Source organism: Herpailurus yagouaroundi, unplaced genomic scaffold (assembly GCF_014898765.1).
Source record: "Herpailurus yagouaroundi ecotype Mexico unplaced genomic scaffold, PumYag 67793, whole genome shotgun sequence".
In the NCBI taxonomy this organism is placed as follows: domain Eukaryota; kingdom Metazoa; phylum Chordata; class Mammalia; order Carnivora; family Felidae; genus Herpailurus; species Herpailurus yagouaroundi.
In genome coordinates this window covers 11,037,721-11,062,417 of record NW_024420586.1, presented here as the reverse complement: position 1 = coordinate 11,062,417, position 24,697 = coordinate 11,037,721, and the positions used below count along the sequence as shown (strand labels likewise).

General features: G+C 38.1%; 1 protein-coding gene across 1 annotated transcript in view; it reads left to right on the top strand.

Annotated features, from left to right (window-relative positions):
* Positions 1–24,697, top strand: part of DMD (dystrophin) — a 2,039,083-nt gene that overhangs the window by 361,962 nt on the left and 1,652,424 nt on the right. The window contains exons 5-6 of the mRNA XM_040468816.1: positions 14,557–14,649; positions 22,464–22,636. Of these exons, the coding sequence (XP_040324750.1) occupies positions 14,557–14,649; positions 22,464–22,636 (266 nt within the window). The remainder of the gene's footprint in view (positions 1–14,556; positions 14,650–22,463; positions 22,637–24,697) is intronic.

Here is a 24,697-nt window from a genome sequence, read left to right as displayed (position 1 = left end):
AAATGCCTGCCAGGGGCACTTTGCAAAAGGAAAGTCTTCAGAGCCCCTTTGTGGGGACCCGCAGCCACCCCTGAGTTCCTTTGGGCCCCTTGGGTGGAAGGGATCCTGTAAACTTTTTTGCATCCATATAACCACCACCCATTTCTGCATGGTTTTCTTCACCTCAACCTGCACCCTGACCGTCTCTTTGAATTCTCTCATCTCCTCATTCCTCAAATGCATATCGTTTATGGCCTCGTAATCCTGGAGCCACCAAGCCAGCCCCTTGTTGGTTTCTCTTTTGGCCTTCTTGGTCACTTTCCTGCAGCCTTGGTTCCCTGGCTGGCTTTTTTCTTCTTTTGGCTTTCCCTGGCTCTCGGGCTTTCTGTCTTTTGGCTTTGCCACACTGCTGGCTTTTTCCTTGTCCTTTCCTATTTCCTCATTTTCTGCCTTTCCCTTTTCTTTGTTTTCCAGAATACAAGCTACTGCTCGCTTCCCTGCCACCATGGCTGTTCTTTGTATTCCAGCTTTCCTTGTTCTCAGGCATTCCTTCATTCCATCACAGAGTTTTTCCATGTTGAGATTTTCCCTCCTTTTCTAGTCATGCAGGGATTCTAGACAGGTTCCTCCTCCTTCTATAGCCTTGCAGAATGTTGCAGGGGCCGGGGCACGCCTGCGCCTCCTGCTACTCTCTGAAGCCCAGACCCCTTGCTGCCAAGGCAGCTCAGGGAGCTGGTTCCATACAGGCAGTGGAAGAAGATGGCACAGGGACTGGATGGCAAGATCGGAAATACAGTTTTATTCAGAGCCTTTAATTCACCATTGTCATATTAGAACACATTTAGCAACTAACTAACTAACTAACTAACTAACTAACTAACTAAATAATTGAGACTATGGATGGCATAAATAAACTGTAGATTTAATAGCAATTTGCTTCCCGTTAATACTCCAAAGCGCAGATGATTCTATGAAATATGTGTGCATTATGTGTAAACCTCCTGCCCTATAAAGTTGGATTTTCAGGAAAAGCAATAGTTTATCATTTAATTTAAATTAGCTAAATCCAAATCTGAGCTCTCAAGCAGGCATTCCGAAAATTCTCAGTCATTATGAGGAAAGCTCTTCCCTATCCCTAGCAATGGCCAGAGAACAGTAGGCCTATGTGGTGCCTCATATAGGTAGGGGAAAAGCCTTTCCTCTTTAGTCCATTGCAGTATGCACTGATACAGTCACCCCCTAAGCCCGAGTCTTCTCATGAAGCCAAGTGTCTCATTAATATCACTGGCATGAAACAGAAAGCCTGCAAAGACCAAGCTGAAGAGACTGTAACAAAGTAAATATATACAGAAATGTGAGGAGAATCAAATCCCTGGTGAAACACCCAGGGATTAGCATGAGTTAATAGCCTTTATCCCTAAACCTAAAGAGACAAGGAGGAGAGAGCTGTTACCTTAAAGCAGTGAAAGCTCTGACATTGTGAGAGGGACCACCGGCCACCAACTGTGACCATAGGTATCTAAATGAAGTTACCCCAAATCGTGGCCTGCTGGGTGAGTTGGGAGACGATCGATACCTTGGTCTCTCTATCCAGTCCTCCAATATCCTGCCCATGCTACCCACTGGTTAAGCTCAGCTAAAGGCTAGAAGGTGAGAGCTCCTAGGTGATGAAGTCATCTGATACTAGATGAGTCATCTCATATGCCACAGGGGTGAAGAACTGGAGATTGGGGAACAAACAGAGAATAGCCAGCATTCCAAGTACCTCTGTTTTCTGGTCACACGAGGACGTGAGAATGTCTGCACTGACAGCCCTAATGTTGGCTGGGGTCCATCCTTGCTGGATGTACCAGGAAGCCATTCACTTTTGAAACCACACCATCTCTATTTCCTGATAGGGCGTGGAGATGGTTTCTGGCTAATTTTGGGAACCATCTGATATCACATCCCTTCAGATGCTTCTGGGAAACATCGGAGCCAGAAAACTAAAACAGACCAAGAGTTATTTCTAATTTCTGCTCTGCTGCACAAACTTACCAAAGGCATAGGAGAAGATAAATTTATAAAAAAATATTACTAAAAAAATATTCCTGCCATATGTACAAAGATGGATAATGTACTGGATGCAGTGAAAATGTCATTAAGTATATAAAAAGAAGAGCTTTTAAAGTGCATACTCATAATAATAATAGAATATTAGAAATTAATAACACTTTTAAAAATTCAATTTGATTAATTTAAAATGTTTTGTATAAGGAATGAAGAGTACATATCCACATTTGTATAGGAAAAAACTTTCCTGGAGAAATGGACTAGGTTTTAGCCTGAGGTTCAATTTGTGTTTTAGCTTTTATTTTCATTGAGAACAAAGATAAATTAATTCAAGATTTCAACCATAAATGTTACAAAAAATAAAAAATTCTCTAAGGAAAGTAGAAAATAAAGATAAATGAAGAAATAAGTTAGAAAGAAAAAACACTAGCATAATTTGAGAGCTAGTTCTTTGTAATAAAATAATAAAGTAGACTAATCTCATAAATTTAATCGGGAAAATGAGAGGAAAAAGCAAATATATGCAATTTGAATATAGAAAGAAAATATTAAACACAAGTATAAGGAACATACAAACCAAACATGGAATCTACACAGAATTATATGTTGATTATAAAAACAATTAGATTATATTCCATTTAAAATAATTAATTATAAGAATTAATAGAATATAGGGTACTTTATTTTTTCTTAGATGTTTTTTTAATGTTTTTATTTATTTTTTGAGAGACAGAGAGAGACAGAGCATGAGTGGAGGAGGGGAGGAGAGAGAGGGAAACACAGAATCTGAAGCAGGCTCCAGGCTCTGAGCTGTCAACACACAGCCTGACAGGGGCTCGAACTCATGGACCGTGAGATCATGACCTGAGTTGAAGTCGGATGCTCAACCGACTGAGCCACCCAGGTGCCACGAAAATGTAGAGTACTTCAATCAATAACCAAGAGAGGTGAAGAAATCATAAAATTAAACAAACCGACTCTTCACAAAGACTTCTGAGTCTAATGGAACCAGTGGGAAGTTCATCCAAACGTTAAGAAATGGATAATTGCTAATAGAAAATCATTAGGGACTTCACAATTCTACAAATCTATCCACAGACTTAATTTTTAAAATCACTTCAAAGAAGTTAACCCTCTCTGTTGTTTGAGGGGGTATTAGAAGCTTCCATTTTGAAAGGCTGTTTTGTGGTAGTTTCAAAATCTTAGGTCAACTTCATTCGGTTTCCTCCTTCCTTCTTAGTGTCTTCTCCACTTTGGCCTATTTCTCTGCCATAAATGATCAGTTTCTGAACATGTCATTGTTCTCTACTAGCAACTCAATTTGATTCCATGCCTCAGTTTCCTTTAATTTGTCTGTCCTGACATCTAATTTGCTATGCTCTGTCAGTGCCACTCACAGCTTAGGTCCACAACTCAGACACCACATTTATGTTCTGATTTGCATTCTCTGTGGTGGCTGTTTTAGCATAAAGTTATTTCTGCTATCAGTAATTTATTTTCAAAATCACTTATTGAGAATAAAGTACTTCCAAGTGCAGTGATACCTTTATTACAATATTTACTGACAGCAGAGCTCATTTGTAATAAAGTTGGCTGTGGTTTTAAAAAGCAAACAAAAGAAAGTACAAAATCCTGTGAAATAGAAGCTGACTGTACCAAGTGGTTAAGCTTGTCTACACCCCAGCTCAAGCTATAAAACATATCCACAGCTTGCATTTCATTGTTACTTGTTGAAGGTAGATAAAACAAATCACAGGTAACATGGAAACATCTCACATATTTCCCTTCACATTTGTTTGTGAGTGACTGTCTTTACCAGACATTCTCAATTCCGTTCTGCAGGTCTTTAACCCCATTGTCTCTCAAAGGAAAAGTATCATTTAATGGGTCATTTAAACTTGTTTATTGATAGATTTTTTCCCCCTTAGATATAAATAAGCTCCAGTCAATGAGTTTCCTCTACCAGAAATTTGACATTTTTATCTCTTCATGTCAAATTGAGTAATAAATGATTCTTTACCACTGGTAAAGGAATTTAGCCATTAAAAATCTGGTAGGGAGATTTAACTGCTTGTGGTATTTTAAACTGCCTTCCAGATAGATCATGATACCAGTCTTCCATTAATTGCCTGATTGCAATTTGTTTCCTCTTCTTCCATCCCAAGATGTCCATGTTTTTATTTTATGAATCCCAGTGCCTCTTTGAAGTCATAGAATATATTCCATCACTATTTTAAAGATTCATACAAAAAATGTAGTGTTGTAATACACCCTGAGTATATAGTATACCAGGGCTTTACCGATTTAATATGATTTAATATTAGCTGACAGAGTTGTAGATCTCATACTTGATGTTCAGTATCCACTCTCATCAACTGTGTACAACAAAGTGGCAAATTTTTACCAAGTAACTTCAAACGTACAGTGTGAAACAGCACAAAACAAATAAGATCAGTTTTATACATTATTAAAGCACAAATCCAAAGTGAGCATTTAAAAGCCTAGGTTGAAAATTCACATGTCAGCTATGTTCAAATATTCACTTAATCATATCATTGAAAATTGTCAGTGAATTAGATTGAATGGTTGTCACATGTCACTGATCTGAAAAATGACACAGTATTCACTCTTCCTGGCATATGATCTTAGATAAAGAGGGTTCTAAACCGTTCTTTAAGACTAGTATTTTATGTATTATCTCTGAATACTTTAAGTATTCAGAGACTTAAATAGCAATATAATATATGTTTTGGAGTATGTCAGAACATAATATCTTTGACTGAATATATAAACTGCTTCCATTTATTACTCATAAAATACACTGTTCAGATATAAATTCCACATTTTGAAGTTAATTTATGTTAGACAAGTGTTCGTTCTTACACTAAATTTTCAGTCCACACAATAGGACTATAATATGTCTGCACCTTATATATATTCATTCTCAGGATCCAGAAGTATATCCTTTTAACCCGGTTACTCACTAACTCCAGGATTTTTTCCAAATGATTCCATGACTTAGGTTCCAATTCATCATCTCTGAAATCTACTAACAGAAATGGCTGTATTTATTTCAAAATATTCATTTATGGAATAAAAACATATACAGGCATATATTATATAATATTTAGATTCATATTCAGATGCATTGGGAAATGACTACTTTTCAAATGAAGCTAATTCTCATTTAAAATAATATCAGGGGCAGTTGGGTGGCTCAGTCAGTTAAGCGTCCGACTTCAGCTCAGTTCATGATCTCATGGTTCGTGGGTTTGAGCCCCACATCAGGCTCTTTGTTGTCAGCACAGAGCCTGCTTTGGATCCTCTGTCCCCCTCTGTCTCTTCCCTTCCCCTGCTTGCTCTCTCTCTCTCTGTCTCTCTGTTTCTCTCAACGTAAATAAATAAACTTAAAAAAATGAATAAAAAATGAAATAATTTTATAAGGTGAGTTGGTTATCTTCCCCCTACCAGTGCATTTCTTGCATCAAGGTAAAATAGTATTTTTTTTTTTTTTTGCATGCTAAACTTAAAATTGAGGTAGCCATTTACCTATGATTTGTACATTTAGAGATCTTCAAGGATAATAGTATGGCTACAAATTGTACTATTATTTTTTTAAAGTTTATTTATTTTGAGACTAAGAGAGTGCAAGTCAGGGAGGGGAAGAGAAAGAGGGAGAGAGAAAGAATCCCAAGCAGGCTCCACACTGTCATTGCGGAGCCCAATGCGGGGCTTGAACCCATGAACCGTGAGATCATGACCTGAGCCAAAGTCAGGCACTCAACTGACTAAGCCACCCAGGTACCCCAACAGATAGTGTTATAATTAAAAACATTTGTTTTCATGTTTATTTATTTATTCTGAGAGAGGGGAGGAGCACGAGAGGGGCAGAGAGAGAGAGAGAGAGAAAGAAAGAGAGAGAGAATCCCAAGCAGGCTTTGCACTGTCAGCACAGAGCCCCATGTGGGGCTCACATTCACCAACCATGAGATGATGACCTGAGCTGAAACCAGGAGTCAGACCCTTAACCAACTGAGCCACCTTGGTGCCCTAAAATTTTTCTTATTATATTGAATTGTTGGTCATATAACTTAAAATTTTGGGGGGTTGCTATTGCCAATTTTTTCCTTGAAATAAGTATATGTGGAACAAGATTAGAAAGCTATGGTGATACAGGGTTCTGGTTTCATTAAAGTAGCATTCTGTATTGCCATGCATATGATATATAATATTTATAAAAATTCAAGTTAAAGGATATTACATTGAAAGTATATACATCTTTTATCTTATCCTGTGTTGTGACATTATTACTGAACATAGAGTCCATTTCCTCAAATGATGCCTTCTAGTATGTAATGTTCCATATAAGAAATTTTGCTTAGTTGAGATACAGGAGCTACTTTGCCAAAAAGTTCAGTCCTGCATTTTATGTTCAATGAAACTACCTGCATTGAAACCTCTATTTTGATATATTTGTTTTAATTTTCTTTCACCCCTTTATTGTTTATATTTTTCTTAACATTAAGGGGTTTTTTTAAACTTAACTGCTTCACATCTTTATTGCCAAAGAGGAAGTATATAAGCAAGTAAAAGCACAGGTCCATTAAAAAGAACTACCTTGTGACAAATGATTATAATCATAAACACCTCCAAAATGTAGAGCAATTTGTGACAAATGATTATAATCATAAACACCTCCAAAATATAGAGCAATTTGAACTTCCTTCAGTAGTCTTTAGGCATTTTGATAGAACAGTCCATTTTTTAGTCTGTCTCCATCTTTAATACAAAATGCGGCATATAGTGGATAGTCAAAAATATTTAAGGAATGACTGAATATATAAACCCTAATCACAGAAGGTCAGGAGAGTATCTTCATAGCAAGTACTGTACCCAGAACTAAGTCTTAGGATGTATCCTAGGTCAAAGCGTGCTTTGAAAAGGTATTTTCCAGTATAAGCTTCTATATTTGTATAAAATTTAAAAAATCCTTGTTGGAAGAGAGAGAGATGGGAGGGAATAAAGAAAACTGGCCAAGTGGAGCATGAAGTCCACAGCAGCCAATGCAGCCCACCCTGTAGGTTTTATGTACTGAACTATTCATCATCTAATTATGAAAGATTCAATATGTGCACCTCTATATCCAAAAAAAGATAGGTTTGATTTATCACTGTAAGCCTTCACATTTTATATAAATTTTAAACACACTAAAAAGCACATGCTGCAGGGCAGCAACACTACTTTGCTTTTTCTGCATTTTTGATCACTTAAATGCATTATCTTTAGAAGGATTATATAAATACTTGAGTTTCTGTGGAATATAGAGAAGTCTCTTTAGCTTGGCTACACGATGGCAGACGTTCTACACAAAGCGCTTAACACATTTTAAAAGCAAATCCTATTTGCCTAGAATGTTGGAATGAAATTCTCAGTTATAAACCATTTATTAGAAAGAAATGTGTGGGTAGGGGAAAAAACAAATAAATAGAAGGTTGAAGTAGCCTCATGGGTTCTAAGAATCAGGAGGGATCTTTATATAGTAAAGATCAATGCATGGTGTTTTTCTGGTAGTCACTGTTTCAGATTCTGGTTAAAGTAATCTACCCAAACTTTTAAAGATGACATTTCATGGTTCCTTGTGAAATCTCATCGTTCTGTGTGAAGTTATAAGATTGAATTTGCAGCTACATTTTTTGTTGTTGTCAAATTCACAAACTAAGATTCATGTGAAAAATGATGGCTTACCTTTATCCTCTACCCCTTCCCTAATTCAGAAAATGTTCAGATTGTACTGTGCATATCAAGGAACTAAAACGATTCCTCCTTAGGGTAAATCTTGCAATCTGAAATGTCTTAAAGAACCACATCCTTTGAAACCAACGTGAGGAACCTCCTATCCCTAACCTAATTTCATTTGGCTGGATGATACAGGGTGTGTTTTCTTTAATGCCTGGAGCTGTGAAATGTCTGTGCGGTTGTCTAAAAAGGCAAGAAGTGGGAGATACCATTTATTGGAAAGATGATGGTTCCCATTTTGAATAAGATGTAACTTCCTACAACATGCAAGTGAAAACTGCAAATGCTTTATTGACTTCTAAACTAAGAGCTGAAAAGTTTATCCATCTCCCTGCCACCACAAACGTTTAAAAAGCATGAGAAAATTTGTTAGAATTTTGTCATGGGACTCATCACTCCCTTGCTTTTATTCATCCTTTTTCTTCCTTCTGCTCTGCCCTGAGAACTTCCGTTTTCATTATTTGACCTGGTTACTGTGATTATTTTTATGTCAAATGTTCCTTATTCTAAGGTCATTGTGTAGCATTCCACGTTTGATGAACTCATTCTGCTATTCTTCTTTCTGTAAAGCTAATTAAAAATAATATAAACTGGGCCAGGTCAGTAATCTCCTGTCACTAATCCGTCATATTTCAGATGTGCTTTAAATCTTATGGTTTTCTTCAGTATTCTTAAATCTTAAATATATCAATATAATATATATAAATCCTTTTACTATAACCACCATGGGATATATAAATTTGGCTTGTAGAAAATCTTATTGACAATGCTAGATTGCATCTGTGCCCTGAAGGAAAGCGGTATAAAATAAAACCTAGGATAAAACAAATGAACAATGAAAGAGAATTGCTCCTCATAGCCTAGTGGTCAGCATCTTCATTTAGGAGGTGGTGCACCAGGAAGTAATAGTGCTCATTGAAATACTTACATATTAACCTTAGAATTACTAAATAGATAATTTTGTACAAAATCAAATATTTTAGTCTAAGTTGTAGCATGGGCACAAAAAGGGAATTCCCTCTAGTTTGTGTCCTCACATGATAACAGTAGACTACTTTATTTAAAAAGCTAATGGAGCGCCTGGGTGCTTAGTTGGTTAAGTGTCTCACTTAAGCTCAGGTCATGATCTCATGGTTTGTAGGTTCAAGCCCTGCATCTGCCTCTGTGCTGACAGCTCAGAGACTGGAGCCTGCTTCAGATTCTGCTTCTCCTCTCTCTCTGTTCCTCCCCCACCCATGTGTTGTCTCTCTCTCTCAAAAAAAAAAAAAATAAATAAAAATAAAAGTAAAAATAAACAAAAAAGCTAACTCATTAGTTTTCCTAGGTGCTATTTATTTATTTATTTATTTATTTATTTATTTATATATTTATTTAGCTTGTGCCTCCTGACTCGGGATATTTTCCTAAGAGTTCACATTTAAATATTCTATTAGAGCCATAATACGGTTCCATGATTTCAAGGCAAATGGTGAGAATTTTCTGTCCTTAAAAATTAAGTTTGAATAAAGCATCTTTGCAGAGAACACTGCACAACTCTGAGCCAGTATCTGGTGTTATTTTATGAGGAAAGTCTTAGGCCTGTTTGCAGGAACTCATAAGGCTAATCTTCATATGTAGGTGAACTTGTAAGTTGTGTCTGCAAAAATTCAATGCATGCTATTTAATTTATACACACCTATCCATTTGGTATCTGATGCTTTCATTCTGAAAACCAGGAAAACATAATTTTGGGCATCCTTAGTGACCTCAGTATTGAATTTCCTGCTATCTAGTGCTTGTCACAGTAAACACACACACACACACACACACACACACACACACACACACTGGCTCCATATATTAACATACTTGTCACAGAAATAGTTATTTAGAAATTGGATTGAGAATCCTTGAAAGATATACCTCCAGAGCATATATTAGAAAAATATTTAAGAGAGGCCATTATGCATGTGATTATCTAAGAGTAGTAATGATTTTTATGAGAACAACATTCATAGCTACGTGGTAGGAAACATGGCGTTATAAAAAGAAACCAAGCATATGCGATTTAGAGTCAAAATGGGCGAGACTGTCTATATGAGGCATTGAATAGTAACCTATGACTATGAACAGTACCCTTCAGGCATGACAAAATACCCCTCCTTCTTCTAGTGTCTTAGTGACTATTACGGTTATTTCTTACAGTCCTTGGTAATCTGAAAAAGAGTTGTACAGCAAGAGACAAAACTTAACCAAAACAAATATCACTTGTCTACATGGTGGTGTGTAATATTTATTAATTTAGAACCTATTAAAGAACTTCATGAAGAAGTCTCAAGATTTAATTAAGGACTTATCGCTCATATCCAGACCTGGTTTTAAATCTGACCTTGTGAAAGCTTCGTGTACCTTTGACACTTTGTTCTTCTCTAGATAAAAGGTATATAAACGAATAACTACGTCATACTTATATTATGATTATGATGTGGGTAGAGCGAGAGCTGTATTCCGAGAGAACCCTATAGGCTTAAGATTTTTTAAAGATAGAAATAAAATAGGGGCGCCTCGGTGGTTCAGTCTATTAAGCAACTGACTCTTGGTTTCAGCTCAGGTCATGATCTCACAGTTCTTGAGGTTGAGCCCCTCATGGGGCTCTACCCTGACAGTGCGGAGCCTGCTTTGGATTCTATCTCTCTCTCCCTCTCTCTTTGCCCCCACTCCCTCTTTCTGTCTCTGTCTCTGAAGAATAAATGAATAAACTTAAAAAAAAGAAATAAGTATCTGAAGAGATTATAAAAAGAAAAACAATAATGAAAAGTAAATTCAAAATAGAAAACTGAAAAATAGAGGTTGAATTGTGTTCAAAAGCCAGCTCTTTGAATAGATCAACAAAAGAGGCAAACCTCTTCTAATCCTAACAAAAGAAAATGAGAAGAGAATGAAAAATAGACAAGATTAGTAATGAAAAAGGATGTGTAACTGCAGATAAATAAGAAACTGAGAGAATACTATAAGCAATTCTGTGAAATTAATTTTGAAAAATCCAGGACATGCATGATTTCCTAGAATAATGCAAATTACTAAAATTGACATAAGAATAGCAGAAAATTAAACTAGACTAATTACATCAGAAAACATTGGTAAGTTATTAGAGATCTACCATGGAAATACATACCAGGATTCTTCACATATGAATTTAACCTAATCCTTAAAGAATAGTAATTCCTATATTTTAAGGTATTCCAAAGCATATAAGATAAAACCCTGCAATTACTTTTGTGATGTCAGAATAACCTTAGCAGCAACAGTCAATAAGCATAAAATTAAATAACAAATGTATAAGACAATCTCATTTATAAATATGAATACAAAAATTAGATTGTTGAACTACATAAAACTGTTTATAAGTGATAAGTACTCCATAAATATTAGGTATTGATTGCAAAGAGCTCTAAATATTAAGAATGAGAACAAAAGTACCCTAGAGAAGAAGGAACAAGCCATATTAACAGACAATTTACAGATGCAATTGCAATGATCAGTTATACAAAAAGATTCTCCAAATGCAGTAGGAATCATCGAAATAAATTAACAGTGCAATATATTTTTACTTATCAGGCGAAATGAAAAAGCAGAAACATCTATTGCTGGTAAGAGAAGAGCCTATTCATACATTGCTGGTTAGAATATTAAATGCTAAATCCTTTTCATAAAGAAGAACCTACCAAAATTAAAACTAGGTATACCTTTTTGATACAGCAAATCTATTCCTTGGAATAGCTACTATAACAATAAAAGCATCAGTTATCTGAGGATGTATACACAAGATGTCCGTCGCAACATTATATAAAGTGGCAAATCTGTTCAAGTCCCTGCTTTCAGTTCTTTTGGGTGTATCTCCAGCAGTGGAATTTCTAGATCCTACTTAATTTTAATTAGTTTTTCTTATGCGGCCTGCCATTAGCTTCTAAGCTTTTTGACATTAGGGGCTCTGTTTTACTCTTCTTTATTCACAGCTGAGCACAGTGCCTGGACATAATAGAAATTGGATCTGAGGAGGGATTTTATGAGGAGAAAGAAATAGAGGAACAGTCTCCCTGCTGATACAGTGAGAAGGCTTATGAAAGTAGATAGAGGCAAGCCTACTGCTTGCTCTAAGTCTCCCCAGGATGTTCCCTATGGCAAGTCCAAACATAACTACTAGCAGTGATTCCCCCAGTATAGGTCTACTTCCTAAAAAAAAAAACCACATCTTCTCCATTTAAATAACTGAATTTTCTACAATGTACAGTCTGATTATCACTTTCACTACAAGCACAACTATCTCTTTTGTGCTCTAAGTACATCAGTGCCTGACATAGAGCCAAAATGTATTTGTTGAATGAACGCATCAGTGATTCAACTGATAAATTTATAGTAGCTTTTCCATATGGAGGAGCTCCTTCCCTTACTACCACATAAGGAATCTCCAAATGAAATGTAGATGACAGTGCTTTCTTGTTCTTGAGTTATTAATCTCCCCTGGGATCTCTATGTTTTTCTTCCCTAATGAGTTCTAAAAACTTATTGTATTTTAGTTTGTATAATTAAAACAAAAGTGTTACAGCAAATTATTATCTGCATGTGTAGGAGAAATTTATGCGAACGCCCAGGAATTTGAAATACTCAATTATAGCATACTGAATTAGGGATGATTTGCATGGGATACTCCTGAAATTCAAATGTGCAACCAAAAGCATCTGCATTGCGGAAATAAGTAGACATGTAATATCTCATAATGGCAGTATCATCTTGACTTTCCTATACCAAATAAAGTCAAAGTCTTTCATGTCAACCAGCTTTGAGAGTTTCCATTTATCCACTCCTCAACTGAGCCTTACGGAAATGTCCGTTTATATACAACTTCAGGATAACTTCTCTGTAAGGTCCATATGGTACCAAATCCTCATATCTAGTCTATTGTCTAGTTCAGTAATATCCTCTACTATTAAATATGTTTGAAATTAAACTATGGACTTGTATCTTGATCTTCCATCCTTGTTCAAATGATTCTACATTCTTTTCTGTATACTTTATTTGTTTTAAGCCAACACACTAATAGTATTTATATAGTTGGGGTACAAAAATAAATGTGCGTATTTGATTATCCATTGGACCTGAAAGTATATTTATATGAGGCATAATTGGGAGTGATTTGACAATTATACTGAAGGGCAGCCCTTTTATAACCACATCCACCTGCCCCACTCACCCCCTTCACTCTGATCTCTAACCTCTGGCATTTGCTACCCTGTTCTCCATTTCTATAACTTCGTCTATTCAAAACTGTTAATGTTACTTAGCCTTTGAGATTGGCTTTGTTTTTTCACTTGGGGTAATTCCCATGAGATTCAATCAAGTTGCTGCTTGTATCCACAGTTTGTTCCTTTTCATCACAGAGTGGGATTGCATGGTGTAGATGCACCACGGCTTAAGTAACCAGTCATCCTTGAAGGGCACCTGGGCTCTTCTCCCAGATCGCTGTTTTTGACTGTTATAAATAAAGCTGGTGTGAACACTTACACATAGGGTTTTGTAGAAATGTAAGTTTTCATTGTTTTGGGATAAATGCCCTGGATACCAGTTGCTGGATTGCATGCTTAAGCACATGATGAGTTTTGCAAGAAAGTGCCAAAATGTTTTGCAGAGTACCTGTACTATTTACATTTTCCCCAGCACTGCATGAGTGATCCACTATGTCCATATCCTTATCAGCATTTGCTGTTGTCACTATTTTAAAATGTCAGCTATTATGATAAATGTATAGTGCTAGCTCATTGTGGTTATAATTTGCATTTTCCTAATGGCTAATAATGTTGAACATCTTTTCATGCACCCATTTGCCTGATGCTTACATTTAATCTGACTCCACGTAAAAATATCAGGAGCATAAAGGATAGGAGATAGGATTTGCCTTAAGAAAAATAAAACCTGGGGCACCTGGGTGGCTCAGTTGGTTAAGTGTCTGACTTGACTTCAGCTCAGGTCATGATCTCACGGTTGGTCATGAGATCCGGGCCCTCCATCGGGCTCTGCGCTGGAACTTGGCATGGAGCCTGCTTAAGATTCTCTCTCCCTTTGCCCCTCTCCTGCTCGTGCTTTCTCTCTCTCTCTCTCTCTCTCTCTCTCTCTCTCTCTCTCTCTCTCAATAAATCAATACAATAGAATAAAACCTTGCCAGATTTTGATTCCCAGTACAGGATTGAGAAAATTGAGTTTACCATAGCTCCATTATTTATTGGAGTTTTAATATCTGTTTCTAAAGCAACGGCATTTTAGTCTAATGCAGCCACCCCTAATTATAATAGCCTTCCTCTAAGCAAGATTGAAGGACAGATGGAGTTTCTATTTATTGAGTTTCAATTTTCTATTAGGAAGCAAATCTTAATTTTAGTCATCCTTTATGAGTTATCATTGTTATACATTTTATTTGGAGATACTCTGATTGGCCACTTTAATCTGCAGTAATCTATTTATATACTAAAAGTACATTCATTTCCTATCTCTTTGTAAATGTGTTCGGGGGCACTTGTTTGTTACAGAAAGTCCATTTACAAATGCATTTTGTTTCATTTTTGGATTATTTTTTAAAAGCTGTAATACTGTTTAGGCTCTGAAAATAGCTAAATGCAATTACCTTCCAGTTTTGTTTTCTTTCCAAATAGACATTTTGTCTCTTTCCTTCAAACGTTTTCCCTTTATCTTTAACAGGTTGATTTAGTGAATATTGGAAGCACTGACATAGTAGATGGAAATCACAAACTGACTCTTGGTTTGATTTGGAATATAATCCTCCACTGGCAGGTAAGAATCTTGATGACTGTTTCCTTTTTGGGTAAAATGTTGCTGATCTTCCTTTCATGTTTGCCCGTGTCCTGCAAAACAAACATGTATACCTCTAACAGAACAAAGCCCATCTCCAAAGCACTGCCTTTTAAATGGGCACAGTTAATGTCATTTGAGATGTGAAGGATCAGCAGATTATAAAACAGGTTCTAGAACACTCGCAGGAATATTTTTCTAAATTTTATTTCATTGTGTAGAGATGACACAAAAAAGAGAAGTTTAATCAATAGGTTAATAAAAATATTTTTCACTAATATGTGTCTTCTATAACTAACCTGTGAGCGAATCTACATAGTTTTATAAAAACTATTAACCACTACCAAATGAATGAGACTTTGCAAATCTTTTATTTCTCAATGTAAATTAATTCCAATAAAAGATTAGTTGGATAAGATTATCTGTATTTATGTTATACATACATATATATGAGTTTATAATCTGATTTTGAAATTGATTATATTTTCTGAATGCCTATATTTTCTGATGCCTATATTTATTGGACCTCTGCAAAACAGATCAAAACTCATTTGGTTTAGTGAAAAGAGTATATATTTTTTCGGTCAGAGCAACATGAACTTAAATTTCAACCTCTTCACTTACCATCTTATAGTGACATTGGGTATAATGCCATCTTTTCTGGGCCATAATTCCCTCACTGTTAAAATAGAAAAAATAATAATTAACATGTGTATTTCTTACAGGACTAAATGAGAGAATATCTGTAAAGCACTCAGTAGAGTACACTCTTTTCACTACAGGTGTATCATAAATAATTTTGATTGCTTGGCGTTTTCTGCTCACAATTTAAGAATCTGGAGGAAAATTGAGATGTCTGCTGTTTTTACTAGCAGTGATTAATTTTTCAAAAAACAACTTTTTTGATATGTCATTTATATATCATAGATTTACTCATTCTATGTATAAAATTCAAAGTGTACCAAACTGGTTTAGTTCTCCTGCCTAGTGCTTCTCAAATTATTTTGAGAAAGGAACAGCCCCCACCCAATCCATCCAAGATTTGGGGATATTTACAGAGTTGTACAACTATCAAAACAATCTAAAACAATCTAATTTTAGCCCACTTCTACCAACCTAAAAGCAAATCTTATGTCTTTTCATAGTCATTCCCCACTCCACTCCCCAGCCCTGGGCAACCATTTATCTACTTTCCGTTCCTATATGTCTGCCTTTTTGGAAATTTCATACTAGTGGAATTATATAATAAGTGTTCTTTTATATTTGGTTTCATTCACTGAACATAATCTTTGAGGTTCATCTTTATTATTGTAGCAAGTATCACTACTTCATTTAGTAGGGTTGACTTAACTTGAATTGTACTTTGGTCCTGCTTAGAGTCAGTATGGAGACCAGAGGTGTACCTTTCCACCTCAGCAAATGAATTGATTCCCATATTGACCCAATTGACCCCCATATCTTTCTATTCTAAACACTCTGAACAGGCTCAATCCTGTTTCACAGCAATATGGGAAGAGATTGAAGACAGCATAGTGGATGACAACAGAAAACAGACCATAAGAACCTCAAATGAATCCAAGATTCCCAATTCTGGGCCTTTTCCATATAGGGATGGTATCAAATAGAACCAGCGAGGCAACACCGGGCCCCTCACCAAACTGGTTTACTTCTCTTGCTCAGAACTTCACAAACTTACCTTGAGGAAAGTAATTTTTTTTTCCTCCTCTTTTCCATTGTATGCATATTATAGTAAAACTGAAGCATCATAAAAATGAAATAAAAAGACACCCCAAACCCACGCCATTTTATCATTAAACTCAAAAGACATACGTAGGACCTGTAAAATTGTTACAGTAATTTCTAATGGACTATCGATTGTATAGACACAACTGGTTGTATCAATTGATACATTGGTACAAATGGTTCATGGAGGGACCCCAGCTTGCAGAAGACACTTTAAGTTGCACAAGAGCATATGTTGGTCGTGACAAAGCCAGCAGAAGAAGTAAGGCATGCACGGAGTCCCAAATGGCTATTTCAATTGTATTTTTCATCCAAACTGTCTCTCATATGATTTCACTTTCTTATCTTCTCAAAACCCTTTCCCACTGCATCTGAACTCACTCCAAGATAGAGTTTCACAGCTACCCTTGTACCTTTTTCAATTGTTTGTGATTTTGTGCAGTTTTTTTTTATTTTTTTTATTAGCATGTGGAGGGTCTTTCACACTCTGGAATACCAAAAGGAGTGCTTTTGCAGTCTTTCCTCATCTCAGACCTCTCTTACAGTCTGTTGTCTTGCATTTATGTCCTTGAATCACTGTATCGTTGTGATTGCAAGGATGTAGACTCTTCTCAGCCTCTGCCTCCTTATCTTCTCTGTCTTCTATCACCCTGCTTGGTTCTCTTAAAACTTCTAAACTCACTTCCAAAAAATTCCTCCTGCTCAATACTCCTCATCATAACTCAATGAATCCCAGAAGGTATTTTCACAGAGAGTATATATTTGCCTTCCTGTTAAGTAGTCACAAAAGCCATTGAATATCAGCAGAGATCAAAGGACACTCTGGCCAACCTAATGTACTTTCCTGGTCTATCAGATTGAGAATGGCATTAAGAGATGGAAAGATGTGAATCTTTTGTTCCAGTGCCACATACTATGTTATTAATAGTGCCATGGAGGACTTCCCTTTGAACTTGTAAAAGCTGAGGAATGCTTACCGTGTGTCTCCTGTCACTGTTTTTCCAGTTTCCACGTAAATAAAATCATTAGCCTGAAAATAATTGAGGAAAAATATATTTTTCTTCAATAATATATTGAGGAATAAGCACCATTGAACAAACTTGCGAAGTAGACATATGCCACATGTCTTCCTTTTTTTAAGATTAAAAAAATTTATTTATTTTAGAGAGGGAGAGAGAGAGTGAGTGGGGGAAAGGCAGAGAGAGAAGGAGACACAGAATCCGAAGTAGGCTCCAGGCTAAGAGCCATCAGCACAGAGCCCAATGCGGGGCTTGAACCCACGGACCAGACCATGAGATCATGACCTGAGCTGAAGTCGGACGCTTCACTGACTGAGTCACCCAGGGGCCCCTTCCTTCTTTTTAAAGTGCAAACCTTTCTTTGTAGGGTGGTCAGCTGAGTTCTGATAACCAGCTGGAGATACAAACGTATCTTGCTAACAGTGGTGTGCTATCAGAGGTCATGTCCCCACCTTTGCTGGCTAAGTCAAAGGAAAAACTCAAATCCAGGGCGACTTTAGCCTGCAGTATTTATTTACTATTTGAACATCATACAGGATAAAGATGGTTTTGGCACTGAAGAAAGCCCTTGCTGTAAACTCCTGCCTCCCTAATGCTCTGTGTGCAAGACAGGTCTTGCTCTGGTCCTCACACACACCATCCTTCCCTTGTAAAAGACTGTCCCTACCCCTTTTTACTCTTGCTCCTCCACTCTAACTCCTTTTGGTCACAGGATGGATTCTGGGAAGGAAGCATTGAATTCAGCAGGCGGGACATTAATTAAGGCATGCTTTGGGGACCTGCACCTGAGGAAGGGAGAAGGTAACCAGAGCGAGAAGAGCTGGAGGTGTGATACACACCCAGCCACAGTTGTATTGCACCCCATGTGGAACTGGGAGCTGGAATAATCCTTGAGTGTCGCTCTGCGTGAGGCTGATATGGCTAAGCGTTTAAACCATTTTCTTCAGCAGTTACTAGATGCGGGCTGCCCTAGGAAGGGCTTGACCTTAGGTGACAGGACTCTCCAACATCAGGTAGTCCCTGAGAGGACTCACAGATGGAGCAAGGAGCCTTTCCTTGAAGGACACTCTTGGTGGTGCACCTCCATGCCTGTCATAGCTTCTTTGCCCAGTTAACTCCTAGTCATTTTTTGAAACCACTGCTCAATGACATTTCAACTTGTTCCTTTTGAAAACAGATGTATAGCTGTATGCACGCACGCACACACACATTTGTTTAAACTGATTTTCTCTCTTAGGGACTGTTAAGTCCTAAGGGTGGGAAAGTTTTCTCCTTTAAGACTCACCTTTGGACCAGCTCAGTGTCTGAAGGTTGGTCCTTAATAAAGATTTCTGAGTAATTGTTTTTTATGTAGGAAAAGAACTTATTATCTCACATTGACCTTTATTATTATTTTTTTCTTAGCAACATTTGCACCCAAGTAGAAACAATACCAGTGGGGCTGAGACTGATAAGCTGAATTAATGACATAATGATGCTAAAGGAGTTTTGGTTGGAATACTGTGTTGTCCTGTAACATTTTGTGCATAGAGGGCAGCCTGGCTAAGCGCTTTCCAAATGGATCCCATTCATCATGGGAGGGTTGCCTGATCAGTGCAAATCACCACCACTGAGCTGGTAGGTGCCGAATCCAACGGTGGTTCAGCCTAGGACACAGAGTACATGTCTTGCAATCACTTTACATGGAGGTTGTGCACTTGATAACTTCAGAATATGGTGAGAAAAATGATACATCTTATATAACTCTTTGACCTATTTACTCACTGAGTAACTGACTAAATAAGCAGGTCAGGATGGAATTAAGAAAACTGGATAATCTGCCTCTAAATAATAGATTTAGCTATCAAGGGATAGTGATAAATATATGCAAAGATCTCACATCTTCACATCATTACCACATTTACAAAGCATCATCTCAAATCCTTTTCAAGTATTTTAAAGTGAGATGTAGCAGTCTATCCTAAAATTTGCATCGACTCTTTCATAAAAAGATGACTAACATTGGAGATGTTAAAATATGTATTTTCCCCTGAGGCCTTGGTTAACTTCTACATGGATGAGGAAGCAAAATAAAATGTCATATTTAGAATACACAATAAATATTCATCATCTGATCACATGTTGGTAGTGTATGGACCTTATGCTTTCCAAAAGGAAAGCCCTTGGTGGTAAAAACTAATCACATTTACTTAGATACTTCCTTCAGGTATATAAGGGGCCTGACTTCTATTTAAAAAGTAGCCTCATAATTAGGCCTTTACTACGCTATGTAGACAGTTTGTTCTATAATGTGGTGTCACTGCATTCTTGAAATCTAGAGAAATGTTTAGAACGGATTTCTGCATGAGACAAGTTAGAGGAAGGAAGCAATGAAATACGACAACCCGCTGAACGGCATTTGCACAAAGCCATGGCAAGAATCAAATGTACAGGAACTAATAAAAATAAAACCAGGAATCTGGCCTTTTTCTCCTCCGTGGTCTGGGTTTCCACTTCCCTTCCGGCTTCTGGGAGAGAGGGAGGGAGGCGGAGCTTCGGCTCTTGCAGCCAGCCACCTTGTGGCCCACCAACCTTGACCCTGACCAAAAAAAAAAACAAAAAACGTCCTGGGAGCCTGGTGACCTTCCGGCTCCGCCCTCACGCCTGCGTGCTGTATCTGCTCGCTCAAAGGCTGCCTCCTGTTGGCGGGGTCGAGCTGTCCTTTGTCACCTTTGCTGTGTGGCCTCCTCAGCAGCTGCCTTCCTGCCCGCTCACCTGCGGGACTCGTGCTGGCTGTCTTCTGCTTCGCCCAGGGCCTGCTGCCGAACAACAGTGGTAGGACATGCGCTGGCTCACGGTGGACTTCCGACGCCGTGTCAGGGCCGTTCTCGTCTGCCTCGCCGTCTCCACTGCAGCTGTCGCCAATTCCTCAGACTTGGCCCTCAGACGGGGTCCCTGGCGTCTTTACCATCATCGTGCTTGCGAGGGACTTCTACGTGACCTTTAACGAGGCGGCCAAATTCCTCGCACCGGGAGACTCTGCAGGCGACAGCCAACAAGGCATCGGAAGAAAGGGCTGACGCCGTCTGACTGAAGGCCTGCCAGTGCCCGGGGCCACCCGCGCCACACGGGTCATTACTCCTGCTCCCTGTGACTGGACTGTGGCCAGGGGACACCGTGTGCTGGGACGGGGGCCGTGACTTCGCCAGGAGCAGCGGTGGAAGTTGCCGACCGAGCTGCCGGCCCTCAGCCCTGCGGCGCCACCCACCCGCTCTGCGTCCAAGGGCCTCTTGAACGCTCAGCCCCTTCTCTCCACGTCTGCCCCGCAGCCCGAAGCCCTTAACCTCTCTGGCAAAAGGAGCACGAGGGGACAAAGCAGACGGAACCTTGTCACCCCCATCACAGGCAGCGCTTCTTGATGTAGGGGGAGGGAGAGTGGGGGTTTGAGGACAAGGCGCTTTACTTGTTTTCGTCTGCATTTGGCGCCCCTTGCTCGTGCCGGGTGCCTTGTCGAGAATGATCCTTCCAAGATTCTTTTGTTCAAGGAGTACCGGGTCCCTCTTCGTTCTTGAGGCAGGAAGAAAAGTGACTTTGCCCTGTCATCTAGGAGAGAGTAGGTCTCGGTGACCGTAAGTGACACCTCGCATTTTTGGAGACCACATCTGCTTCAGGTGACATGACTCTTCCAAGATAGTTTGAAAGAAAAGCTCATAGATTAGCTTACCAGGTCCAAAATATCAAGAAATAACCGTGAAATAACAGTGACAGCATCCTGGGTGGCCCAGACAAACACTCTTTTCCTGGGGGCCACCAGCATCTGCTTCTAGACACCGGGCCAGGTCTCTTACCACCTTTGGGGAGGTAAGATGTGTATTCTGTGTTCACCTCAGGACTTCTACAGTGTATGTATCTTCAGTGGGATTTTGTGACACAGTTTTTAATACTAAAGCGGCTTCTTCAGTGTCATTTCCCGTGACCCAAGAGGCCTCATAAACGAGCCAAGGTTTTGGACCCATGTTTTGGGCATTTGTAACTTTTGTTCTTCTCTTGCATGTGAATCTATTTCCTGGAAAAAAAAAAAAAAGCTTTAACAAATGAAGCCAGACTGACTACAAAACAAAGACAAAACAAAACCCAAGGCAATACATTCACAGCTTTTAGGGATAAATACTTTTACTTCTGTTGATTTTTCTTGTTATTTATTTTAAAAAGGCAAACTCATTTATTCTGTTCTGTTTTTCATTTTGATCAGTACACATAATTTGCATTATTTTAAGTTATGTTATAAACCTAGGGATTTTATGTTAGTATAGCTGTCCTTTGATTCTTAAAACAGCCTTGTATATATAAAAAACAGAGGCCTAAAAAAGGTTAAATGGCCCAATTAACACAATTTGTTAATAGCAGAGGCAAAATTTGAACCTAGGTTTAAAGACAGTAAGCTCATTCTCTTAGCCACTGTGCCATTCTTTCTTTCTTAAAGCCACTGATATGGTACCTGCGTGGCTCAGTCGGTTACGTGTCTGACTTCAGCTCAGGTCATAATTTCCCGGTTCCTGAGCTCCAGCCGCACATCAGGCACTCTCCTGTCAGCACGGAGCCCGCTTCAGATCCTCTGTCTCTCTGCCCCTCCCTTGCTTGCACTGTCTGTCTCTTAAAATAAATAAATAAACTTAAAAAAAAAAAAAAGCCAGTAATCTTATTTTAGGCCTTTGGTCGATAACAAATCTGATGTTTTTGTACACTCTTCTCTAGCATATCCACTGAAAGTTAGAAGATGAGCAATTCGAAAAGCACAGAATTAATAGTTTAATGTGGCAGAATCTGGGAGTGATATTAAACGTGTGCAATAAATGGCGTATCGTGACACCAACCGATAAGAATACATTCCTAACTAATTAGAATGGACTCTGTCCTGGTAGAATCTATTATTCCTCACTACTAATTGACCCTAAAATTCCTATTATTTTTGAAGATTAGGACATTTACATTTAAGTTTGTGTGGTTCTTGTTCAGGGAATGCATTTTCTCATGAAAATTTCTTTCCACACATAGGTCAAAAATGTAATGAAAAATATCATGGCTGGATTGCAACAAACCAACAGTGAAAAGATTCTCCTGAGCTGGGTCCGACAATCAACTCGTAATTATCCACAGGTTAATGTCATTAACTTCACCACCAGCTGGTCTGATGGTCTGGCTTTAAATGCTCTCATCCACAGTCATAGGTAAGGCGACTACTGAGATACTAATTTTTGTAAGTATTGATTTAGAGACTTAAATCTTTTTCTCCAGTGCCGTTCTGGCTCATTTCCTACTATTTAACATGTTTATATGTTAAATGTATTTAATCATATTGATCTGGCTCTCCATTGGAATGCCCTAAGTAAGAAGAGTCTGTTTTTTATGTGATATGTCATTTAATGGTTGAAATATTAAGATACAGGAGCATGAATACGGTTGCAGGAGGGGGCCAACATGTTTGAAGTTGGGACTCTGCCGGAAAAATCAAGGTTGTATTCTAACTTCGCTAAGAATGGAGTTGGTCTTTTTACACAAATAATTGTTAGTATGGGCCAAAACTTCAGAGCTACAGTGGTTCCAAATCTCATGTGAATGGCTGTAGTAAAATTAATTACTATCGTCAGATTAATAATGTGAAAAAGTAACATTTCTCTTGTCAGATATACACTTAGATAGCAAATACATAAGGCTCTGTGTATTTGTGTGTCTGTGTGTGTTTTAATTTTGAGGTTGAAAGAGGCTTTGAGCATCTTAGCAACCAAGGCAAAGAGCAGACCACAATTCCATGACTCAGTGTTGAGAATATCAAAAGAAACAATTGCTCTGGAATAGCAGAGCAATTGCTGGAAAGCATGAGAGAGTTGTGTGGGTCATCATAAAAAGAACTCATTGTGTTATAGTGAACCAAATACTCTTAACTGTATTCCAAACACTATTACGTTTTCTAAGATAACAAAATAGTTTGCTTTTTCTTGTATCAAGATGCTTAGTAAAGGAATTATTAACAGTTCAAGAAAAAGCAAAACAACGTGGTAAATACGTATAAATAATGCATTTGTATGTATGTAAAATATAAAAAAATATATATATATATCTTACGTATAACACATTGAGTGCAAAGGATATCTACTTTGGTTTTCCTATTACCCATCTCTTTTATCTGGCCCAATCCCCAGGGTCAAATACATTCCCTTATTAACCGTGTTTGAAATGCCACTGGACTGCATCTGCCCTGATTTTCAATGCAGCTTATCTTTTCTCACTTTGATCTTTATTTTCTTGACGAGTCTCCCATTTCCCTATGCCGAACTTGTTTCTAGAAAAGTCCAGAATATAAATTTTCTTCATGGTAAAGCTCCATCCAAGAACAAATGCCCTCTCAATAAGCATCTTTGTCAGGTGTCGTGCTCCAGCTGGATTTAATTAACCCCATCCAGACTGGGTTTCCAGGTGAATGACTCAGCAACCCGATTTTCAAAAGGAGGCAAACTCACACTCATTTGGCATGTTAAGCAGTGTTAACACGTTGTTTTTCCTAAGTATGACATGAAGAAAAATATTGCATAGCTTCGATACAGCTAGATGAGAAGGGATAGAGGCATTCATTCTGCATTATAAGTCAGTGCTGATTTATGCAGCCTCATGCTTCACAGTAAGGGCCTGAACATATTGATCTTGCTGTTCATGTACACGTTGGCAAATGAACAGAAATACCGAGGATCAGGTTATGTGGTCCTTGTTGGCTCTTTAGCATTTTCTTTTCAAGTGGAAGACTTCAGTCCTGTCAGCATGTTCACACACTACATTTGTTAATATTATATGTCATGATTTCTCAATGTTTATTTATTTTTGGGACAGAGAGAGACAGAGCATGAACGGGGGAGGGGCAGAGAGAGAGGGAGACACAGAATCGGAAACAGGCTCCAGGCTCTGAGCCATCAGCCCAGAGCCTGATGCGGGGCTCGAACTCACGGACCGCGAGATCGTGACCTGGCTGAAGTCAGACGCTTAACCGACTGCGCCACCCAGGCGCCCCTATATGTCATGATTTCTGAATACATTTGTAATATAGTAAACATTTCTAGATTGCCCTGCAGCATCTGTCCCTGACCCACTCTTTCTTTCTCAAAATATCATTTATATATTCTCTCTTGTCATAGTGAATGAATCATCAGTAACTACCTTTTCATACATAACATAGTTACTTTTCAAGAGGTTTCTCACAGTTGATAATGCTCTTTCATGAATCATCTCTGTCTTCTTTT